The following is a 15,251-nucleotide window of genomic DNA, read 5'->3' as shown; positions in this document are numbered from 1 at the left end:
ACTTCATCTCTAAGTAAAAAGGCTGTTTTGGAGAGTTAGTAAAAACTATCAACCCAAAGGGATAGCCCTGAAAATGGAATGTTTGGGCCTTCAAACTGCAAATTAAGGTCCATAAAACAGGAACAGCTACACTAGGAAATTCCTCTTTGATTGTTATGAATCATTTCACGCTCCTTTTTTTTCTTGTGCAAATGCACGAGATTTAGGGTTTTAAACAGAAATACAGGAAGTCCTTGTACCAGTTTTAAAAAGATTCTCACTTCAAAAGAAAAGGTGAGATTTTTGACACTGCTGCATCCATGAAGGCTCACAATTACTAGAAACTATCCTTTTACTCAGGTCAGTGTTATATAGGTTAAAGGGAAGATCAAACAAAAGCATTTCTGTTAAATAAAAACATAATTAGGCCTCCCATATTTGCTATATGTAATTTTTACTTTTCGTGTTTCTAATACCTGCTGATTGACCTGCAAGGTAGTGGGAGACTCAAGAGCTCACAATTATTTTCTTACAGATCTGATATTTGCAAGTTGAACAGTTCACTAACACTTAAATCATATTTCAATAAACAACGCAGCAAATGGGGACATAGGAATTGGAGATATATAATGTAGCAAGATACAGAATGTCTAGTTATTTGCATCCTAGACCCATACAGAGCAGTCCATAAGCTGAGATTTTCATGCCTGTGTTGCCTTTAGGTGCATTACTCATAATGTAGAAGTCTCCACTCTAAAAAACAGACTTGCCCACAGAACAAAAAGATATGCTGGGCCATAAACACTAAAGTTCTTAGTGCTAAATCAAGGCATGATTCAGATCTCAGTGCCACCTAGGAAAAATAGGATTGAATAGAGATCCTTTAACGTAAAAGAAAATCAGCTTCTTGTTCATCAGAAAGAAAATTTTTCTATGACTAGGAATACAGGAATCTCAGAGCACATTGGTTAATCAGACCGCATTTATTAAAAAAAAAAAAAAAAAAAAAAAAAAAAAACAAACCACAAGTAATTGCTGTGCCACCAGGGCAATCCTATGCTTGGGGTAGTTAAAGTCCCTATTATTGCACTTACATTTTCACCTGCACCTTGTGGGCAGTGTAGCAAATGACTTTGGATCTTTCCAAGGAAGAAAGAATCACAAAATGTAGTATTACTCACACCTTTGTTTGGTGCCTCTTCTATTTTACTCACAGTGAGGAAACCACCACCACTGGAGACATGTAACCAAATACTCTAGCTCTCAACACAAGCATGTGGTCTCCAGTGAAGGGTGGCACACGGGAAGGCATCTCCTGTTCAGGTATTGCTCCCTCTGTTAGCACAGCTCCAACACAAGACAGCTGGATATATCTCTTGCCATTCTCCTTCCTCTGTAGACACCTACCAGTTAGCTCTCCACAAACTCCTCTGGGGCTGTTACACACTGTTCCCTGCTGGGGCTGCTGAATTCCTGTCTTCTCAAAGGCGTGTTTGCAGATAACCCGAGTTCTCCAGTAAACAGGGGTCAGGCTGACTTTTAGGCAAAATGCCACAGAAAAAATGAACTATTTGAGTGCTACAACCCTGTAACTATTTTTGGGGTTGCCCACCTGCATAACTAAATGTCTCTGGTATGAACAGACACGGACAGCAGATTTGGCTCACCAGGAGAAATATCACGAGAACAGTATTAGCGAGTCTGCATATTTTAACAGCTCAGGAAGGTCATTTCATTCTTGTACCGGACTTCCACTACTCTTTGATATTGGTCAAGAAATTTCATCTGGTTATTCTTGTGCAGCTGGCTATTTTTAAATGCCACATATTCTGCATGGCAAGAAAAGAAATTAAGGAAGAAAATTAGCCCATAATGTTCTTTTCTGTCTGGTTAATAGGCTCCACATGTATTATTCTATTACAGATAATTCTAATATGCAATTTAGCGGGTTGTGTTGTCAATGCGTCCTGCCACTCAGCCAGAGACAGCAGCCTAAATATCCAGCAGACAGCTGATGATGGGAGGATATCTCAGGGGAGCAGATCCATCCAACGGTGGGGAAAGGCAAACAGGAGCCGTTTGAGAAACCAGGAATCATCTGCCAGGCAAAGCTACTAAGAAAAAGATGAGGGAAGGCAACTACAGATGAGGGGAAAGCAAAGGCCAAGCTGGGCGGCACCCACAGCCCTCCAGCAGAAGACGGGACAAGAGGTAACGTATCATCTGCAGATGACGCCCCTTGCAGGTGGCTGGCAATTCAACCACCATGACACCCACTTCTGGGTCTCACTATTCATGTCCCCAAGTGTTATTTTGACAGGAGGGCGCCCTGCAAAATTCCTTATTTAACACAACCCAGTTGTTATTAACCTCAAACTGCTTCAGCTATGAGTCCAATTTAACCTCAGTTGTGTTTTCAGTTCCCAGACACTACCTGCATGCAAATGCTGCTAAAAAAGGCTGCTTTGGGAGCAGTGTTGGTGACTCACACGTTGACCCACTTTCTGATGATGCAGAGTCAGTGGCTGGGCACGGTGCGAGGCACGAAGGAGAGGTACAGCAGGGTCCTGTGGCAGCCTGGCTGCGGCTATGCAGACTGGCTGTGTCCTTGCAGCTGTGCCACGCTCCTCTCAAACACTTTGCATTCTGAAGCATGCTAAATTTATGCCTGTACCACGCAGCTGATTTTACATCTGGCCTGCTCATTTGAAACATGCAGTGTTATATTAAGCACAGCAAATAAATACAGGGTCTAAAATGCTAAAGGAAAAAAAATCTCTAACCACATCAGGCAATACATCTTTTCCTCTTCCACATCTGATCATTTTTTTGCATTGCATTATTGAAGATGACATGCAAAACAGGGCAAGGAACAACATCCCAAACTCATCCAGTGGCTTTGTGCTTTCAGGCTCCACTCTGAGTACGCAGACAAGAAGAAAGTAACTGGTGATAGATGCAGAGCTAGAGCAGGCAGAACAAAAAGCATCAGCAAAATATTGAAAAAAAAAACTCAGAAAACAAAGCTGGGAATTTGGATCATGTGGAAAGCAGAGGAGGATGGTGGTGGCTTTTTGAACTTGTTCATTTGGGTTCTGGGATGAACTTTTTGATCTTCTGGTCATTAATTGAATCATAGAATGGTTTAGGTTAGAAGGGACCTTAAAGATCATCTAGTTCCAACCCCCCTTCCATGAGCAAGGACACCTCCCACTAGACCAGGTTGCTCAAAGCCCCATTCAACCTGGCCTTGAACACTTTAGGGATGGGGCATCTACAGCTTCTCTAGGCAACCTGTTCCAGTGCCTCAGCACCCTCATCATGAAAATTTTTTTCCTGATATCTAATCTAAATCTTTGCTCTTCTAGTTTAAAGCCAGAAGAAGGCAGATTTAGATTAGGTATCAGGAAGAAGGTTTTCACTATGAGGGTGATGAGGTGAATCCTCATTTATCTTGCAGAGTAGCAAGCCTCCAGAGTTAAGCATTCATACAATACACCCAGAGAATCAGTCTTTCTGTTTCTAATGAGTAAGAGGCTTTGAGTGTCAACACCATGACTGAAAAGACACTTTTTGAAGTATCAGCCCCCGCAGGGTGCTTGTATATGCGTAGCCACTAATATTAAATATTTTTCCATTTTATCCCTGTGATAGGCTAGCTAGGACCAACCCAACCACCTGGCTAAATCCAAGATTAGAAACTCTGTCTAGCAATATATCCATTCTTGTCTCGCTCCTCTTTAAAACAGGAGGTCATAGCTATCCCATACAGTGGTGTATTCTATACATACCATAAAAGGAACATCTACACTTTGATTCCAGAAGCTGTATTTCGGTGCTAGCTCAGAAATACAGAGGTCACACTAGCATCCAGGCAGGCGAAAAACACCCTCTAAAAAGAAGATGGATTACTGATTGTGTTAGCATTAGGGGTGGTGTTGGGCATCACATCGCATCTAGTGACAGTTCAACCAACACAACCCAAGACTCCACCGATGGAAATCAAAAGGCTCCCCTCACATCTCAGCTGCACGAGGACATTTACCTCCTCCCCCAGAATTTTCCTTCTGAATCAAAACTCTGCTGTTGAGAAAAAAAGGCTTCTGCAGGTTTTAGGGGGAGGTTGTTGCACCACCTTACTCTCAGGGTGACAGAGGGAAATGCTGCCCTTGATGGGGCAGGTAACTAACGAAGCAAGGACATGCAGAAACAGCCCTGATGTTCAGGAGAGACTCTTTAAGATCTACAGTGTACAGCTCTTGATGAAAATTTCCTCACTGTGGAAGGGCTGAGGAGGATTCACGGTGAGCAGTGCCCACCCAGCTTGGTGCCAGTCCTTCCACTGTGCTGATCTTTCCTTTGCCTTCAAATCAAACCTCGCTTACCTTCCAAGACTCCATCCAAAACCAAAAAGACTCAGGGATATTAACACCAATGTTACACCAATGGTTGGATGGGAGCAGGGTTTAGCTGCTAGTATCTTTATCAGTTAAGCTCATGGAAGATATTACTTCCCACTCCACCTCTCAGTATGAGAGACACTTCCTTTGTCTATCTGCTTGATGGATTTATGTCAAGTCAAGGCAGCAGGGACACTGCTGGTCTGGGTGTTTGCAACTTCCACGCACAGCAGGAAGTACAGGTCATTGCTGGGATCAGTGGGGCATATTCAGCTCACTCCGTTTGCCGGTCACCAGCATTGGTGAAACCGCACCTCAGTCTCTAACTGTGAAAGGGACATTTATCTTTCAGAGGACAGAAGCGTCTGTCCTAAAATAGTCAGGTCATTCATAAAAACCTGCAGGAAACTTGATGGCCTCTGCTGTACCAGATAGTCTCACTATAGATTTCTGACTGTTTCTCTGAATCTACTACCTTACTTGTGATACCTACTACCATATACAGTATGTATACTACTGTCATGGTTTGGCCTCAGCCAGCAACAAAGAACCACACAGCCACTCGCTCAACTCCCACAGCCATGGGAAAAATCGGCAGAAAAAGGCAAAACTCGTGGGTTGAAATAGTACAATTTAACAGAACAGCCAAAGGGAAGAAGAAAGAAAAACAATAACACCAATAAAGGAGTATAAGGACGCGATTACCGCGCCGCGCCACCACCGCCGCAGCCCGCCCCCGAGTGGCGACTACCCCTCTACCCGGCTAGCGCTTCTTATAGCGGGGGGGTCACGTGGGATGGAATACCTGCCTCCCCTGCCGGCTCCTTGGGGAAATTAACCCCATCCTTGCTGGAACCAGAATAACTACTTAAAGTTACCTTTCACTGGTTAAGGTAGTTTTTTCACACATACTTGTTAAATATAACCTTTTCTCTTCTCTTCTCTTCTCTCTGTTTGCAGCCTGAGCAAAAGAAGTGGCCATGTTTGCCCACAGCATGGATAACAGCAGCGGTCCTTTTGTTCTTCCTACCTTATTGCTCCTGCTGCAGAACAAGAACTACCCCGAAGCCTCCATCCCTCCTGCTGGCTACGAGATGACGGAGTCGCCCATAGGTCCCAGCTCGAGCAGGAACCACACTGTCTTGCAGTATGAACTAAGGCCGGGGGAAATTGCAGCAGCCAGCATGGTTTTGGGAGTGTTGTGGCTGGTTTCCATTTTTGGAAACTCCCTCGTTTGCTTAGTGATCCACAGGAGCAGGAGGACACAATCCACCACCAACTATTTTGTTGTTTCCATGGCTTGTGCAGACCTTCTCATCAGTGTTGCAAGCGTGCCCTTCGTGCTGCTCCAGTTTACCTGGGGCAGGTGGATGCTGGGGAATGTGATGTGCAAGCTGGTAAGGTATGTACAGTACCTCACTCCTGGAGTCCAGATATACGTGCTCCTCTCAATATGTGTGGATCGATTCTACACTATTGTCTACCCGCTGAGCTTCAAAGTGTCCAGGGAGAAAGCCAAGAAAATGATTCTGGCCTCTTGGCTTTTTGATGCCCTCTTTGCATCACCAGCCTTTTTTTTCTATGGCTCCAACAGTGATGACCACTGCAACTTTTTTCTCCCCAATTCTTGGGAAGGAGCCGTCTACAGTATCATCCACCTCTTGGTGGTGTTTTTGATCCCATCCATCCTCATTATCCTCTTCTACCAGAAAGTTGTCAAATACATTTGGAGAATAGGCACCGATGGCATGACTGTCAGAAGGACAATGAATATTGTCCCAAGAACAAAGGTGAAAACAATCAAGATGTTCTTAATGTTAAACTCAGTGTTTCTCCTGTCCTGGCTACCTTTTTATGTGGTACAGCTGTGGCACCCGCAGGAAACAGACTACAGAAAGAGCTCCTTGGTTTTCCTGGCCATCACTTGCATCTCTTTCAGTTCTTCAGCCTCTAAGCCAACCCTCTACTCCGTGTACAATGCAAACTTCAGAAGAGGGATGAAAGAGACTTGTTGCATGTCAGCCATGAAATGCTACAGAAGCAACGCATACACCATCACCACCAGTTCCAGGATAGCCAAAAAAAATCACGTTGGGATTGCAGAAATCCCAGCTCCTGCCAAAACTGTCACCAAAGACTCCATCTATGATGCTTTTAACAGAGAAGCAAAGGAAAAAAAGCTTGCCTGGCCTATTCAGTCTAATCCCCCAAATACGTTTGTCTAGTTGGCTTCATTGCTTTGAAAAATTAAGATGTACCCCCAGAACAAAGAGCTTTCTCTTGGATTTGAACCAATGTACATTTACATCTTTTTAACACAACTTTTAGGGGAGAAAAAAAAAAAAGATGCTTTATTTTATTAAATGCATTAATTTTGACACAACCAGCCTATTTCATTTCAGGTACCTTCTGCTTTGTGGAACTACTCTCCCCGATTCACCAGCATAACATTTTTACAAAACAGAAAAGCTCTTACACTATCACATGTACATAGGGAAAAAGGGAAAGGAAACCCACTGCTTTTTATAATTCTTGTACATTGGTCACCATGTATAAATGCATAAATCCACCCAAAGCCATCTATACTTCCTTTCATTATATCGCTGTGAATACTGTTGCACTGGGGTTTTCCTTCTTGTTCAGACCCCACGGGTAAGATGTCCATACGTGGGCAATGCTGGCATATGTCTGAGCCCACTGACATCAGTGTTAAAATTCCCACTGCCCCAGTAGAGCCAGCATCAGGCCAGCGCTGAATGCTTTTGAATCTTTGGTGTTGCACCTCTCCAGAGGCCTCATGGTCCAAACCACCTGAGAAAAGTCCTCCCCTTGGTCTTGCCCTCACCACCTCCTCTCAAGCTGCTTCTACACCCAGCCTGGTGCACCCACCCAGAAGCCAGGCGTGCGCACAGCCTGGGAGAAGACCTACTGATCAAAAGGGGTCACGGCTGTATCAGGCCCTCCTCACTGGCTAAATTCAGTGTGTCTCCTGGCCTGAGCCCCTTTTTCTGAGGTATGATTGTGGCACCTGCAGCAAATAGTGATTTTTTCCAAACAGGAGCAGGAAAACGAGCTCTGCAGTCACACGCTCGCCTGAGAGCATCCTCCATGGGGGCGTGTTTGAATAGGTCCCTATTGCAGTTTAACCCCAGCCTAGGGGACTAGGACCACACAGCTGCTCACTCGCTCCCCTGCCCTGGTGGGATAGGGGAGAGAATCAGAAAAGTAAAAGGGAGAAGAAACTCGTGGGTTGAGATAAAGACAGTTTGATAGGTAAAGCAAGAGCCATGCAAGCAAACAAAGCAAACCAAGGAATTAATTCACTGCTTCCCATGGGCAGGCGGGTGTTCAGCCATCGCCAGGAAAGCAGGGCTCCATCACATGTAATGGTTACTTGGGAACAAAAACACCACCACTCCAAACATCTCCCCCTTCCTTCTTCTTCCCCCAGCTGTATATACTGACCATGATGTTATATGGTATGGAATATCCCCTTGGTCAGTTGGGTCAGCTGTCTTCCCAACTTTTTGTGCACCCCCAGCCTACTCACTGGTGGGGTGGGGTGAGGAGCAAAAAAGGCCTTGCAGCTTAGCAACAACCAAAACCACCAGTGTGCTACCAACACTAGTCTCATCCCAAATCCAAAATGTAGCCCCACACCAGCTGAAACCATGACATTCTCCACCCCTTATTCCATACCATTTATGTCATGCTCAGGTCCCACACTATCCAATACATCCCTCATTAACCACCCTTCCCATCCTTTGACAGACATCATTCCCTTAGTCCATGGACCACCCTTGTGAAATGTCTGTAAAATGTCCATAAATGTCCACAAAATGTCCATTGGCTTCATGGGCTCCATCTATCATAGCAGTCTCTCAGGGCAGGAGAGGTGGTGTGTGGTGCTGCATGGAGTTACTGGGCACCAAAGCTAGCTCAGGTTGGGTCACTGCTGCACTTGAACTGCTTCTTGTAAGGCTTGTCCTCCATTGGTTCAGGTGGTCCCCCTGCTATAGCAGTTCCTATAACATGCAGCTCAAACCCTGGCTTTCAACAATTTAAAGGCATACCCATTACAATCTCCACCCCTGGTCCCTTTGGGCCAGGTTATAGGGTCTAACACTGCATGAACTCCTCCCCTTGCTCCTGAACCAGCTGCTAGCAAGAAAGTTAACTCTGTCCCAGCTGAAACAGTCCCTAATAGGTATCCCAGAGGAGACAAGCAGGCAGGGTGCTGTGGCTGCAGGTGGAGCTGGCTCCTGCTGCTATTTCTCTGCCAGTGCAGTGAGAAAACAACCCAATTGGACCAGCTGGGGCTTTGCTCCTGGTGGGAAGGGGAATGGCATGGGCTGTGCCAGCTGAAGAACAGCGGTGAGAGGCAGAGGCTCTTCTGCACCCCTCTGCGTGCCGTGACGGTGATGTGCTGGTGAGAAACAGGTACTGGTGTGTGTGTGTGGTGGACATGGGCACCTACCCATTGGCCTTGCAGAGGCTGACCTTCGGCTCTGCCGGCATGGGGTACAAGGCTGCAGGGCAGGGGAGGCTGGTGGGAAGTTTTGGACTGGTAAGGCCAGCCCTACATTCCAGCTGAACAAGTGAGAAAGGGAAAGGAAAACCACTGCTTTTTTTTTACTTCCCTGTATTTTGGCCATTATGTATAAATGCGTAAATACACTCAAACCCATCTATAGTTCCTGAAACAGACAGGTTTTGAGTCGGAGGGTTTTGGTGATTTTTTTGTGTGTTTGTTTGCTTGGGTTTTTTGGGTTTGGGGTTTTTTTTTTGCAGTTATCAACCTCATTAATAAGAACTGGACCGAGTCTCTGTGTAGAATGTTGATTTATGTTCTTAATTCCCATAGTAATGCCCAGAAGTACAGCAGCATGCCCTCAGAAAACACAGATAGTTATTTATCCACAAAAGGAGGTCAGCACTAGTGTCCGGTTGGTGAATTCCCCTCACTCTGCTGGATCAGTGTTCTCCCATGAGCTGGAGCTATGACAGGTCCAGCTCAGGCTGCTGCACTCCTCACCTGGAAAGGTTTCCATTTTATCTTCTTACAACATTGACAGGAGAGTCCTGCAAGGTTCAGACCAGAGGTGTCTCTATCCCAGTATCCTATTGTTGACCATAGCCATCAGCAGGTAAATGAGGATAGAGCGTAGGAAGCAGGGAAGCTACAGAAAGGTCTTCTGACACCTCCTTCCAGCCTTCGGCAGTTGCTGCTAAGAATTAACACCCTTCACAGGGTAGCTGCCAAAAAGTGGTGCCATTCAATAACTCAGCAGCAGGTCCAGAATGGGCCTAGCCACAGAGTCCCAAAGATGGGGGACAAGCAGCCCCACCCTGCTTGCTTAGGCCCCATCTAAGGGCATTTCAGGAGAGTTTTGCCTGAGAATCAAGGATTTGTCCTCTTTTCACTTGAGGATCTCAAGCACTTTCTTCCTTGTCTCTATTTTCTTCTCAACTAGCTCTGACAAAGTCAGTAGATGGTGAGTATTTGATCCCCACCCACTCTCTCTGTGCCACTCTTGGGTTTGTAAACCTCTATTACGTATTCTCTTAGTTATTTCTTTTCCATACTGAAGAGTCTCATCCTACTCAGTTCTTGTACAGAACTGGCTCCAGACCAGGCTTTCCTTGGAACACCCTGATGAAGCAGCCAGAGCATGGCCAAGCATCCTCAAGTCCAGACTACCAGCAGGCATTTCACACTCAAGTCATCTTACAAGCCTTGTGGACACTTTGATCCCAGGTGTTAAACCAGGCAATAGAAGACAGCGCACAGGTGTTGGCTACCCTTCCACATACTCCTATTTAAAAATCTCAAGCTCCCCACTGTATGTTTGAAAGAGACATCCTCAACCACAACCTCCTCAGAGAAGGATTATCTTTTACTTCTGCTTTTAGAGCAAATGGGGCACAGCTGGGGCACAGTTCATGCCTGGGACCTGAAAGTGATGCAGTAATGGAATTTAATAGAAAAAGAGCAGCAAGTACTACAGGGTGTATTAAACACACTTGAGTATCTCCCTTTCTCGTCAGCAGGGAGCAGAAGCACACATGTTGTGGAGCCCCAAGCTGATATCCTCTGAAGAAACTCTCATGCTGGCAACGTGGGTGGGGAAACTCCTTTGTTGAGAAATATTCCTGCATGTATGATGGAAAACTTCCTCCTCTTCTACCACATGAAGTATGGTTGTAAGAACCCTTACTGACTGCAGGAACACTTCCAGTATGTATTTCGCAAATTCAGAAATCCCCATTAAAAAAGGATCTGATCTTTCTCACTAAATCCATTAGCAAAAAAACCCATGAACTGGGATCAGAGAGGACCTTGAAAATGAGACAAGACCAATATGTTCTGTGTGGTTCGTGTTCTGAGCAGGTTGTCTCTCCCTGAAAAATCATCATATGCTTAGTTTTTCTTTGCCACTTAATTACCACGGACATAGTGAAATCAGATCTAGGGTAAGCAGGCCAGGACAACTTTGCAACATTATTTTTATTGCTGGGTTGCAAGACTGAAACCCAACGGTTGTCCTTTTGGTTAGTAGTTTTATTAAAGAAATGGGATTGATCAGAATGAGCCCTGAAGTCGCACAGGACCACAGGGTCAAGGTTACCCACCTCCTGCCAGGTCTGAGTCCAGAGGGAGCCAGACACTTTTTCCTTCAAGTCTACATGAATGGGAGTGCATGAAGCAGCCTTGTTATCTGTCCTGTTGAGGTGCCTCCAGAGAGGCTGTAGGTGGTGAGTCCTTGTACAGTTGGACCCGAAAGATGTTCCAGTGGATGTTGCCTGTGCACAGCCAGCTTCCAGCCCACAGATGAGGAAGAGGTCTCAGACCATTACAGATCCTGAAGGAAAATATTGCTGCAGCCACCATGCGCAGGGGCTACTGCCTTCAGACTTTCTCCACTGCTGAAAAGGGAGAGGGAAGCAGTCCACCCCTAAGGTGCTAGTGCCACTTGCAGACCTGCAGTTTGCCAGATGTCATTTCACATACAAAGCTCAAAGAACACACCAGTGGGTGTGAAACCACAGACTTCTGTACAACTTTCTCTCTTGTGAACTCAGCCACATTTCCCTACCTCCCAGAAGCTGTAAAACTATACAAGCTGGCCGGGAAAAGCCTGGGACTGCCATGACAAAAAAGCTTGGGATGCAGTGTCCCCAGGTTGAAATAGTTGGCAGTTCTGCCCTGAGGTCATGGGCTTAAACAGCCTTGAGACTGTGAGTGAAGTTTGGAGGTTGGCTTTCTTAAACCATCTTTTTTCTCCCTGGTGACAAGTGATAGGACAAGAGGAAACGGGTTCAAGTTATGTCAGGGCAGGTTTAGATTGGATATTAGGAAGCATTTTTTCACTGAAAGGGTTATTAAACATTGGAATAAGCTGCCCAGAGAGGTGGTGGATTCACCATCCCTGGAGGTGTTTAAGAAAAGGGTAGATGAGGTGCTTAGGGACATGGTTTAGAAGTGGTGGTGTTTTTATCAGGGTAGGTTAATGGTTGGACTTGATGATCTTAAAGGTCCCTTCCAACCTCACTGATTCTATGATTCTATGATCTTCCCATATCCGTAAAAGCCCAGTCACAGCTTATCAGAACAAGAGTAACTCTGCTTGTATAGCTTCTCTTAGCCAAAACTATACTGGTAAAAACACATTCTCATGAACATAAGCTGCGTTTGAACTTGGAGGAATTTGCTCGTGCAGCTCTCCCTTTATGCAGTTATATTGACAAACCTTCCTGATTTCTACTTCCATATGATGTAGCTTTCGGTATGGTTAAAAAAACTAGCCGGAGCAATCAAACAAAACCCATTGCTTCACTTGCTAGCTAGCCGACAGATCCCTCAATCTGAAAAGCCAGCCTTCACCACGCAGCACAAGTGAAAGGAGCAGTGATGTGCCCATGCATTAGGTGCAAATGTACATGCTCACTCCTACGTCCTTCCTTTCCTTTTTTCCCAAGTCCTGCCAGTCCTCTCTATCCTTTATCCCATTGACCATGGCTGCTGACCAGATTCATGCTTCAGCAAACACTGTGCTTCTGGGAGAGGCACCTGAGGAAAGGCTGCCCAAGCCGCCCCAGCAGCTCCAGCCTTGCAGATAACACTCAGCCACTGGTAGTTTGGTGCTGCCACTGTGACAGCTACAGCAGTGCTGAAGATGGAAGATATCTGGCAGCTTGACAGCTGAAATGGCAGCTACTCCATGCTTAGGGTTGAGTTCGGAAACCTGTAATGAAATGGATGGAGACTGACAAGTGCTGACCTGGTGCCAGAGGAAGGAGAAATCTTTTCCACTCCTTCCATCATTTTAGGACAGGTGATGGATGGATTTGGTAGTACCAACCAGCAGGTATCTGCTGTTTTGCCAAGGCTGCAGAGATGCCAGAGACTCAGGAGGAAGATCATTTCTAAGCAAGAAATGGGAAATACTGCAGAATTTGCCTGATCAATATAAACAAATCTCTCCACACTCCCTCACAACTCCTCATTGCCAACAGATTGTTTCAGTGACCTATCTAATGCAACAATAAATTTAATGAGGGGTGAGGAAACTTTAGGACTACACCAAGCAATGCTACTTAGGTAAAGGCACCTTGAAGAAACACATTTTAATGTGGGAATAGCCAGCAACTGTCCCTGGAGCTTCATACAGCTCTTGAGACATCCCGGTACCCCAGAAAGGTTTGTTAGGTGCCCAGGATGCCAACCACTGCTCCTGCATGGGTACGCATGTATGCCTGTGACTGAGTGTGTAGCGAAGAGGAACCCAGCATGCAGATGTGGGCTGAAGCTGGCAGATGTTATTAGGGCAGGCTTGACACTCAGCAAGCAAAATCTCCCAGTTCACAAACACATCTCAACCCCATCTGCAAAGGAGCAGGTCTGGGAGAGAAGACTCCTGGACCTCTAGCCCATCCACCCTTTAGTCTTAAATGTGTTCTGTGGAAGAACGTGACATAGTGCTAAGCACTGAACATTTTTTTTTTTCCATTAAGTGGACACCCATTAAGTGGAAATTCTATTGTTGCTGTTTACTTTTGGTATTAAGTGGCTTGCTTTTGGGAATTACTATTACAAATTGTGAAATTATGTCCGTGTCCCCCCCCCCCCCCTTTTATTTCAGCAGAAAATTGGATTTTTGATTAAACATATTTTTAAAATTTCCACTTGAGGGGTGGAGGCTAGTGAGAAGCAGAGACACACACCACTTGAACCTACTTGTTTAGCCAGCGTCCCAGACATGATAGCAAGGTAGCTATTACCCATAATTGAACTTAAGAGTTTCCATATGCCCAGTTAAGAATCCCCCAAGTTTTTCCAGTCTCAACAAGTTTGACTTCAGAATTAATTGACATTGATTTAGAAGTTGGTATTCCAGGGTGTTGAATGTATGCCGTCAATTTTAGCTGAAATTCTGAGTGCTCAACCTTTCTCAATATCAGATTCTTCCTGCTTAAAAGAACCAAAAGCAGATTTGAAGTTTATTAGAGCCAGACTCATACACTCAAAGGAAGGGTTATTAGCCCCTCTAAGTGATTCTGTAAGTCAATATGTCTTTATTAGTTGGCTCTTTCCAACCTAGCAAGTGTTGTGGAATAGGCCATTATAAATTACATAAGCTTTATTTGAACTGGCTTCTAGTAAAACAAAACACACCTACTGGAAGATTGTTATACAAAGGTCACCTTCTGGTGAGCAGTCTGAACTAAAACACAGATTTATTCTACGCTACTTCTAAGACACACAAAGTCTTCTTTCAGTTTTCTCATGAAACTGGTCCCTGGATAAAATTCAGAAGTGGCATGACAGCAGTAATTCCTTTGTGTTCAGCATCCCAACCATTTTAGACCAGCTCTTGATTTGGTCCTACATTTGCAGGGGAATAGGGAAAGAAAAAGAAAAATATTACTTCACCAAATAATTTAATTTGTCCTCCTCATGACTGGCCAGACACTAGCTTTTTCACTGCATGTACAAGTAAGAGCGAGAGACACTTTTGTTTCCATGGTTGGGGAGGAGGGACTGATCAAGGACTTTCATTTTTTTTGAGGCAATGTAGAATTAGACAGTAGAGGCCACATACGGATGGGTGTAATTGCCCATCTTATTTCCAAAAGCACTACAGCACTTCTCTTCAGCCCTGGAGATTTACCATCTCCACCGCAATGTGTACTCTGCAGAGTTCCTCTCCATATTGATCCAGATACAAGAAGGAAAATGATTAAGTGATATCCGGAGTTAGCAAGATTTCAGATGATTTACCAGTTATCTGTAAATGCAACAGATGCAGTCCTGAGTTTCTCATTAACTCACAGCGCTGCTGGGAGCTGATCTGCTGTCAGGCAGACTCAGAAAAGAGCTCTTGCCACATTATTGACTTGGTCTTTCTTATTAATCCAGGGCATCTTGCTCAGAATGAAGTTTTGAGATTGCAAATTTTTTTCCTTAAGACGACAGATGCTGGGGATGTGGCCCTTGGCCCTCATACCAGGAGACGCGCTGCCAGCACCGTCTATGGCAGAAAGAACTGAACTTTCGAGCTAAACCATGCATAATTTTAGGACATCAGCAGAAGGCAGCCACCATGTCAGTACACTCCAGAAGACAGTCAGATAGACATATAAAGAGGTATTCCAAACTACTTAAATGGAGGGCAATATGCAAAGGGAGGCTTTCCACAATTTGCTCTTGAACCTACAACAGCACCTCTGTAAGTCCCACCAGAGAGGTCCAGTCCTGGGCGCAGTAACAGACACGCTGCCTTTCCACTTCCACTCCACACCACTCTTCATAGCCCCCATGCAGGGGCTGCCACCCACAAATCCTAACACTATTACTGGCCAGCTTCTGAC

General features: G+C 45.1%; 1 protein-coding gene across 1 annotated transcript; it reads left to right on the top strand.

The window, feature by feature from the left end:
* Positions 1 to 5,359: 5,359 nt before the first annotated feature.
* On the top strand, positions 5,360 to 6,604 carry GPR19 (G protein-coupled receptor 19; the record flags this gene model as incomplete). The annotated part of the gene is made up of 1 exon (XM_082498763.1): positions 5,360 to 6,604. The coding sequence occupies one exon, from the start codon at positions 5,360 to 5,362 to the stop codon at positions 6,602 to 6,604; it is 1,245 nt and encodes a 414-aa protein (XP_082354889.1).
* Positions 6,605 to 15,251: the final 8,647 nt, after the last annotated feature.

Source organism: Vanellus vanellus, assembly GCF_965231255.1.
Source record: "Vanellus vanellus genome assembly, chromosome: 1".
Classification (NCBI taxonomy): domain Eukaryota; kingdom Metazoa; phylum Chordata; class Aves; order Charadriiformes; family Charadriidae; genus Vanellus; species Vanellus vanellus.
The sequence above is the reverse complement of the archived record's forward strand: the minus strand, read 5'-3'. Positions and strand labels throughout refer to the sequence as shown.